The sequence below is a fragment of the Temnothorax curvispinosus genome, unplaced genomic scaffold (assembly GCF_003070985.1).
Source record: "Temnothorax curvispinosus isolate PA1 unplaced genomic scaffold, ASM307098v1 QBEX01014078.1, whole genome shotgun sequence".
Taxonomy (NCBI): domain Eukaryota; kingdom Metazoa; phylum Arthropoda; class Insecta; order Hymenoptera; family Formicidae; genus Temnothorax; species Temnothorax curvispinosus.
In genome coordinates, this window is record NW_020223858.1 from 278,242 (window position 1) to 287,945 (window position 9,704).

The following is a 9,704-nucleotide window of genomic DNA, read 5'->3' on the forward strand; positions in this document are numbered from 1 at the left end:
GTCACGCACATTTTCGTGTACTATATTTTCTTCAATTTTGAAGATATTGCAAAAATTCAAAAAGTTTACAAAGAAAGTATGCCATGATCTATCAGAATATACTGTTAGGTAAAAGTCGGTTGAAGACCGAATTGTGTCTGAGCCCTTCCGTGTCTTGAAAAAAAAGATCGTCGTTGCACAAAATGCCGAGTATCTATCGGTAATACAGACCGCTTTATTACCGACAGCGAGCTGCAAATAGTGCCGCGAGTGACCACTGTTCGTCTTGAGTGGCCACGCCAATCGACCACGTCACCAATTGGCTGATTTAAAATAAAAATATATCTGATTGGCTGGTCCAGAGGTCCAGTGGAAAAATGTTGTCGCAACGTGGTACGTGCCGTACGTGGTCAAACGGTACGCTTCCTTCACCGCTTCAACACGTGGAAACAAGAAAATAAACTCTCTTACAAGTAAGTATAAGTATAATACTTTGTAGTATAATTATAATAAATATATGATATTATGATATAGCATTTTGACATGCTAACAAAGCGCAAAGATAATTACATTTTATTATATTTTATTATATTATTACTTTATATCTTTTATCTTTTTTCAGAGAGAGAACATGACATCCAATTATCAATCTTCACATTGCGATAGTGATGTCCAATATCCTTATACTGACAGAGTAGTGGTAGGAGAGGATTATGTTGATTTCATATATCAATTTGTGAAGGACAGCAATATATCCGCAAAAAACTGTACGAATACTACTAGCATAAGTAATATTCGTAATAATATCATTGGAACACCTCGCAATTTTCCAAACCATGAAAATTTTCTTATGGTACGTATGTGCATTTTCTGATATTATCTGTTATTCACGAATATAAAAGAAGCGGACTAATTGAGACGCGATTGATGATGTGCAAAAGTTATTTTAAAGTTTTAAATTTTTATATATTTTCCAACTTTACATAGTAAACTGCGCGCCGACTAAATTGTCAGACTTGAAACACAGCTCTGGGTTGGAATAGTAATAATCCTCTCCTGATATTATATCTGTATTATTATTATCTCTATAATTATTATTATTCTATACAATACAATTATTATATTTCTATAGAAAGTAATCGCAATCTAATTTTATGCTACAACATTTGGTAATAGTCAGTACTTTTTCCTAAGTAGCAAAGCTGACGTCATAGACGTTATTAAGACGTCATTTGACGTCACTTTGCTACTTGGGTTTTTGCTCTTTTATTACAGAAGAAGTATGATTTCGATATTTCAATATCTCCATGGCAGAAACAAGTGCCATATACTTTTGCATCAAAGCGTTTTAGAGATGCTTATTATCATGATATTGGTACGTAACATTTGAATTGATAAACAAGATATTGGCAAGAAAAATGTTTATGTTAAGAAAAGGTTATACGTAAATTTTCTATTTTGAAGATCTTGAATTTCATGAAGCTGTATATCCAATCCGAGTCTCTATATATGAAGTATATAATTATGGGAACGTAACTGAAGTTTGGGCCCAAGATTCTGATGATGAGAGTCGGTGGCTTCTATTGTGGGATGGAGACCCTCAGTTCTACGGAATTTCTACATCCTATAGACGCAGACATGCGGAATCACGGATATTTTCCCCGCTTTTACGGTCTTGTAACCAAACGTTTAAAACCAAAAAGCTTAGACTACAATTTATATCCAACTCTTGCACACAGCTAGATGCTGTGTTGCTGATCGGTACATCAAAATTGATTTTACCTAAAAATCCTGAAGATGAGAGTTTATCTGAACTGTTACATCGCATTTGGGTACAAAGACATTTTTGCTCGCGTTATTGTATTTGTTGTGCTAAACAAAAACAAAATGACTCTCAAAAGAAAGATGCTTGGAACATGTATCTATTGGAGGACTTGTATAATACAACACGTGATTATGAAAATGCACACTCGGATATACTTGATCTTCAAAAGGAATTTCCTAAATATTGCGTTATTTGTAAAAGGTATTATAATTGTCGATATTAAGTAATATTCAATCTTATTTTATTTACTTAATAATGAAAATGTGTTTCAATGTTATTTGCAGCGATGTAGCAACGAGTTTTCACAAGAGTAAGCTCGCGCACAAGCAAGTATCTCGAGAGGAAGATGTGCCATCTTCTAAGCAGGGACATGTGAATCACCCTTTATTAAGAAATCATTGGAATTATGTAAAATTTATAGAAGATAACAAACTCTCTTCGGGAGACTCCAAGGAGCAACTTGACAGTTTTTCTGCGTTTTCTGTAGAATATTTTTGAAGTTTATTTTTCGTTATAATTCATTACAACATAATCTTATTTATTAAAATTTTATGTTTTGTTTTTGCAGGATGAAATAATACTAATGATATTAAAATACTTGGATATGAGGTCGTTTTGCCGTATGAGCAAAGTAAATAACCGCCTCAATAATTTAACACAGGATCCTTTTTTCTTTAAATGTTTGAACTTGCGAAATTTAAGAAAAGAGTACTCTAGGGATTCATCCTTTTGTTATGATAAAATTCTGTCTTATTTTGCATCCAAATGTAAATATTTACAACAGTTGGATCTTACAGCGAGCTGCATTTCTGCTCCGGATTTCGTAAACTTTCTTCAGAGTTGCGGCGATGGTTTAACGCACTTACGATTAAACAGTTGCAATTTTGTTGACAAATTATCTATATTAAAAATTTCAGAGATATGCAAAAATTTGAAAGGTACATAAATAAATATGATTGTTAAGATTACAGATAAACCGTATGTGACTAATATATACATTTTTTTTTAGTATTGGATCTCAGTTATTGTACTCTGGAGGGAATGGACCAAGAAGTTTCGAGTCTCGGAAATCTAGAATTTCTAGAGAAATTAGACCTTGAATGCTGCGGTATAAGAGCTGAATCTCTTTGCAAAATACTTCAAAAAACTCGCCGGATGCGTGACTTAAACTTGGGCATGCTGCGTTTTTCGGTCGATCATAGAAGATTATTACATTTAGACGCAATCACAATACAGTTAAAAAATTCGTGTCCAGACTTGGAAATAATAGATTTATCGGGCAATATTATTACATCGCAAGGTATTCATGCCCTCGCTGAATGCAAGAATTTACGAAAACTGACAATGATTGAGATGTACGTGTGTGCTAGATTTTCTTTTAAAACACATATTCTTTATCAAAATGTTTATTTACATTTCTTGCAAACATTATGAAATGGTTATGTTGTTTTTCTTATTGCGATTGAAAAACCGTATAATAATATATGACTTTTGTTACAGAAACATATTCGCACCGGCAGGATATTGCATAATCGATAAGCATAGCTTGCATAGATTGTTTTCCTTCTGTCAACGCTTAGAAGAAGTCAATTTGATTGATCACAATTTTGTGTTCTGTCCCAATTTCTACGTCCACGATGACGATCTGACACTGTGTAAAAACTTAAGACAATTATACTTGTGGGGTATATCTAGTTTCGCAATTCTTGAGCAGTGTCCTAAACTACAAACAATCTACGTTCTGCGGGACGGGTCCATCGCCATGCGTGATGGCCAGGCGTTCGTTGCTCAGGCGAAGGAAAAATATCCACACATGTCTATCCTTAAATATCAAAAGCAATTCGATCTTGATGATAATGATGAGGGATATTATGATGATGAAGGAAGGTGGCATTTTTACCAATTTGGCTGAAATTTAACAATATATTATGTATTTTGGCGTGTTAAATTCGAATATAAAAGCTAAAATCGTCGCTATCAAGTAGAAACAAAAGTTATAAAGTACTAAAAGTGACAATTTTCGGGTTAAGAAATATTCTATATCGACAGGGTATGTACAAGTACATACATGAGCATCAGAGAAAGCATGCGCAGTGATGTAAAAGTGCGTAAAATTTGAAATAAATAAGAGTTTTGAAATGATTCTTGTATATTTACATATATTATAGTATAAAAAGAATTTAGAAGTTTGCGAGGAAGGGCCTCCACCCTTTCCTCTGCACTCCCACGCCCAAAAAAAATTTTCCAAACCTAAACCTATTTCTGACAAACTGAAATTTGATTTTGCACTTTTAATCCATGCAGTATCATGCAAAAATAATTTCTCGCGATAATCTCAGTTTCCAGACCGTGAGCCATATCTGCAATCGTTTTTTCGTGAAACTTATTATTTTTAAATTGAATTGGCAAGTTCTTTAAAATTTTGTTTCCTTGTTTTGATTTAATGTGCTTTTTTCAAACACACCTTATTTGTTTAGACCTTTGGCTTAAATTATTGGGAACATCCCGATTGACTTTCCGACTTTATACAAATTCAAACCCATTCGTTTTTTGTCACTTGAATATTTTTATACGAGTTTTGAAGCTTCTCAGGATAGGTACTCAATTCTTTTTAAAATTATTTCTTTTTAAAGCCTTTGTCTTGTGAAAGTCATTCATAACTGTGATATGTATCACTAGTTTGGAATTTTTATAATTTTTTGCATACAAAACGCAATTCTTCCAGATGCTTCTCTTTATTTCGTAAATGGATACTTTAGCGACAGAATTTTTTTTTGTATGTGTTTAATTTTATCTACTGAGCAGCATTTGTCTAAAATCTATAATTCTTTGTGAAACTGAACTATTTGTGGTGCACCCTTATTTTTTGCATTTTGCGGATTGGACGTATATAATCACTATTATAAGATTTATTCTATATTAGTGGCTGGTCAGTTGTGAATGTAGTACGGTACATATTCTTCATTGACATAAATACACACAACTGCGACATGTTTGTGCACTCTTGTTTAGATAGATCAGCCTTACAAGCGTAATAACAGTTTGAAATGAAACAATGATCGTTTCAGAACTAAGAAACGTATTTATAAGAAATTCTTACATAACTGACGAAAACAATTATTTTTTTACAATTTCGAGAAAATATATTTTTTATGAAACAGAAAATATATAATTATTGCAGTAGTCCAAAATAGTTACATTTATAAATTATATTATTTATGAACAATAGTTTTATTTAACTAATCGTTTCTAATATTTCTTAAAAAATTAACTACAATGTCTTTCAATTTACAAATTTATTTATTATAGTTTCGGATAAAACTTTTAATTAATATAATTCGCGCAGCACTGTTATTGACTGCAATTTCTTTGACTTCACGTGATTACCTCGAAATAATTTTGTTCCTAATTTTTTAAAAGGAATAAACATCGAAAATGTTAAATCTTTTTTTATAAATAATGATTTTTATAAATAAGTCTCAGCAAGGCTTTAATTTTAGGTGCATACTTAACAACGTTTATTTTTTGTTAGTATAATTAATGCTGCATTTCTTATTGGCTACAATATGTTAAAGTTTTTTTGTACCTGTCGATCGTTTCCATATGAAGTATACGAATTTTATACGTTAGCGAGATTGATTATCGATCAATAATCTCGTTTCTCATACAAATACAATATCTTTAGAGATTTTGGACGAAAGAAATCAGTATTAACATTTTGAAATAAATTACAAGAGAGGTTATTTTGTCGAATTTTTTATTTGAACTAAACATATATTTTACTTTCCCTTCACTTGTATTTGCATTTCTTCGCGCCAAATAGCTACTCGCCTTTCTTGTGCCAGAGCTCTGGTAACGCGCATATGCGCGCATTTTCTATAGTAAACGTTACGTATACTATAGATAAATGCGCGCATATGCGCGCGTTACGGAACGTGGCCAATGTTCGAATGCCGAATCTACGCGATGCATGGTTAAATGTTTTATTACAATAAATATAAAATACAAGATTGATACAGGTTTTGCTTACTAATTTAAATGAATAGTGACGCCAGTTGTCCCGAAATCAATTTATTGTTCCGTGGCCATCACGTTTTACTAATAATGGCGAAATATTTGAAATATGTAACTTTGGTACGTGTGACACTACGTGAGTCAAATGGATGGCTAATAAAAGCGTACAATTGATTAACTAAAATTATACAATTGAATTTTATTATTGCATGTACAATGTACAGTAATTGAACTCTTATTTGCGATATTAATATCGCAAAAATATATTGTGTAAAATTACACAGCACGAAAATTATGGGCGTAGCACGGACACACACACACACACATACACACACCCCACGCACCAAGGGGAGACTTTATCGGCAGTGCCAGAAAATGGATATACCAAATAGTTCCAACGTTGAAAATGGGTGCGAGTGGCGTTTCGAGCAGTCCACTCGGCACTTCAATACTCCAATAGTCCAATAAGCCATGGCCACATCCGCTGTTTCGCCGAAACATGTGGCCGCGAGCGTATGGTGAGTGATTCGACGTTTGCACGTGTGATATAATACGAGTCCAGATTAAAAACATACGTACAGCAATTGCCGGAAGCAGTGTACACTACATAAAGTGAAAGCTGTACTCGTCGAAGTAAGTAGTCCAGTCTAATAATTCATTTTTAACGCGCACGTATTGCACGTAACCTTCTTTCGTTTTGCCGCTTCACTTGCCGATTTCGCGATGACAGCGATGATTTCGTGATATTTTATTTATTTCGACTGAAATCTCTCGCTTGCGATTATTTTGACTGAAATCTCTGCATTCGCATTTAAAGCGGCACTATGCGAGATAGCTTTATCATTGAGAATCCTTCAAGAATTTGTCATTAGGAGTTCTGACGATTTATCGGTTCAACAGATGTCTGTGGTATCCTCAAGAGTCAGCAGTGTGTCATCTATATTGAAAGCCGGCGGAGTTAGAGCACAGTTTATTAAGCAGCCCGGCAAAGTATATTTTAAGCTCCCGAAAAATGTTAAAAATATATTATGTAATTCCGCAAACAGTGATGGGATTAAAGAATATGAGAAACTGATACATTCGCTTAAAGAAGGTGCTATAAAGGTAATGATAGGTTAAAGACGCAAAAAAAATTTGCGTGCGAGTTTTTTACAATCTTTTAATGCATGATATATATGTATCATATGATTCATATAGTAATCTATTGGTTGCATATTATGATGCAAGATACTTTAAAGCATTCCTCTTGTTTCTTTAGGATAGCGATTTAACAGAATTTCTAACTGAAGCAAGACAATGTATATCCTTGTTAGATATTAGACACGAATCGTTTGTTCAAGCACTTCTTCAAATCGAATGGACAAATAGGTCACCAGAAGTAATTTCAACTTATAAATTCTTCTTGCAAGATTTAGTGTGTATGCAGACACTACATATAAAAATTGTAATAAATCGTCTGGTCGAATTGTTCAAACCAGGTAATTTTTGTATTTAATAGTCTAGAATAATATTTCATAAAAAATAATGTGATATTTATTACAATAATTATTTTTGTAGCAGAAGATAATAATGCTGAACATGAAATTGGACAGTTTAAAAGTGAAGATATGGAGAGGTTGAATCACATACATGACATATTGCATAAAATTTTGGAAGTAGTGCCAATGTAAGATATGGAAAAGTGACTGTATAAATTAATAATTTTTCTCATTATTATCATATGAGTACACGTTATAAATTTTTAGGTCAGACAAAGTTTTACTGCAATCTCTCGTATCGCAATTTCCATATATTGTACATGGCACTTATACACATGAAATTTATATCTATGCGTTATTACAAATTCTAAATTATGCACCTCAACTGAGATCAAATATTTTGGTCTTTATTATTAACAGGTAAGTGTTCTAGTAAAAACTCAGTAAATGAAACTCTAATTGTTTGTTAATGAAATATGGGTTTTGGACTTACCATTTATCTCACTCTTTTATTCACTCCTTTAACTTTCTGATCAACATTTTATAAAATCAAGGTATACATGGAGTAGGAATCGGAGCTGTATTTGGAATCTGCTGATTGCTGTAATACTTAATTAATTTTTTATTTTATTGATATGTTAATAAATAATGTATTTGTATTTTAGGCTAGTGATGTTGGATGTCAATATTCCCCGTGAAGAAACAAGCAACGATGAGGAAGACGATGTAGTAGATGATTGTATCAGCTCGAATGGAAAAGCTGATAATAACGATCTGATCAAAATAAATAATGACACGGACAAGAGAAATACTGTCCATCCAACTGCAAGTACACTGGATTCGTGTATGGAATTATTTCTTAAATATATGAACGAGTTTTGTTTTGCGAATGGCGTTCTGCAGATAGAGAACTTGAGAACGCTATACTTCGATATTCTCTGCGCATTTGAAGCAGTAATATTACCTACGCACGGTAGTCAATACGTGCAATACATTATGTTCTACATATGCAGTTTTAGAACCGTAATCACGGAAACGTTCACAAATTGGTTGTGGCATAAAGTAACCGATCCTAATGTAGCGCCAGTTCTTCGACAAACAGCTGTTTACTATATTTCTAGCTTACATGCTACTGCCTCATTTATCTCTCCCGGGTAATTATAGCATAACACATTAATTTTGACAACTTTATGGTATGTACCTTAGAAAAGAGTATACCTAACATTATAACGTTATTTTTTCTTAGATTAGTGAAAATGACAATGTCCAACTTGACACTATGGATACACAAATATATCATTTCTCAAGAAGACACGGAATACATTGATGACGCAAAACCGCACGCCGTGTTTTATTCTGTTTGTCAAGCTTTCTTTCACTTATTCGTCGCGAGGCACAAACATTTTGTCGAATCAAAAAATGGTGAGTGCATATTTATCATATGCATATAAGATTTAACATAAGCGACAGTTTTAAAAACAGTTTTTCTCTCTTTTCAGGAATATTATTTCTTCAGAATCTTGATATATCGAAAATCGTTACTTGTAAATTAAATCCCCTGAAGATGTGCGACACCAAAATCGTTCGCGATTTCGCCGATATTACGAGCACGTATCAACTGGCCTACTGCTTCGCTGTAATCGAGAACAACGAGCGCAATCGATTACCTATTTTCGGAATGAAATCCTCTTTGCCCATTTTGGTTCCTAATTTTTTCCCGTTTGAGTCTTACACGTTAGAGCATAGCAGGCGAAGGATAGCTCCATTATTTCGCAATACTGTAGCAAGTATTGACAGTCGATCTGTTGAAAAATGTAAATAAAAAAATGCATATATACAATTTATATATATATGAATAAATTATAGTACTGCATATCTTTCAATTCGTTGCTAATAATCAGGGAAAATACGCAAAGTACGGATTTTTTTAATTTACTATGTTCTGACGAAAAATTATGTACAGTAATATATAAATAAAATGATCTTTACATACTTTGAAATGATGAAATAACCTTATGTGTATATTTTACTATCGCTATATATTAATTTAAAAAAATACCAGATGGGCGGAAAAAGTTTATATGTCAGTTCAACTCTGATGAACTTGCATAATGCAATGCAAATACAATGGAATTCCTTGTATATTAAAACTAATCAACTGATTTTTCGGTGTATCAAAAGCGGATGACTGACCAAACTCCGATACAAACTTAATTGATAAAACTTATCACATAATGTTTGTTTTATTTTATTAAAGCGAATAGAATAAATTTTTATTATTTAGTGTATGGAAAAAACAATTAGACTATTTAACTAATTATATGTGGGCGATTCTGTCGATTGAATTAATCGTTGATTAAATTAATTGAAGTTTGATTGAAGTTATCTTATGCGAGTAAAACCTATCT

General features: G+C 32.7%; 2 protein-coding genes across 4 annotated transcripts; both read left to right on the forward strand.

The window, feature by feature from the left end:
- Window positions 1-305: 305 nt before the first annotated feature.
- On the forward strand, window positions 306-3,946 carry LOC112464281. Of its 2 annotated transcripts, none has more exons than XM_025031177.1 (8): window positions 306-452; window positions 602-832; window positions 1,255-1,354; window positions 1,444-2,005; window positions 2,089-2,287; window positions 2,373-2,742; window positions 2,814-2,919; window positions 3,303-3,380. In XM_025031177.1, the coding sequence occupies exons 2-8, from the start codon at window positions 611-613 to the stop codon at window positions 3,334-3,336; spliced, it is 1,593 nt and encodes a 530-aa protein (XP_024886945.1). In that variant the 5' UTR covers window positions 306-452; window positions 602-610; the 3' UTR covers window positions 3,337-3,380. The 2 variants fall into 2 exon arrangements, with proteins under 2 accessions (XP_024886945.1, XP_024886944.1); XM_025031176.1 differs by having other exon boundaries at window positions 308-452; window positions 2,814-3,159; window positions 3,305-3,946.
- Window positions 3,947-6,265: 2,319 nt separating this feature from the next.
- Window positions 6,266-9,304, forward strand: LOC112464292 (RNA polymerase I-specific transcription initiation factor RRN3). 2 transcript variants are annotated; one of them, XM_025031200.1, is made up of 8 exons: window positions 6,266-6,451; window positions 6,719-6,922; window positions 7,077-7,296; window positions 7,376-7,484; window positions 7,564-7,716; window positions 7,962-8,450; window positions 8,543-8,718; window positions 8,796-9,304. In XM_025031200.1, the coding sequence occupies exons 2-8, from the start codon at window positions 6,719-6,721 to the stop codon at window positions 9,116-9,118; spliced, it is 1,674 nt and encodes a 557-aa protein (XP_024886968.1). In that variant the 5' UTR covers window positions 6,266-6,451; the 3' UTR covers window positions 9,119-9,304. The 2 variants fall into 2 exon arrangements, with proteins under 2 accessions (XP_024886968.1, XP_024886969.1); XM_025031201.1 differs by having other exon boundaries at window positions 7,379-7,484.
- The last annotated feature ends 400 nt before the right edge of the window (window positions 9,305-9,704 follow it).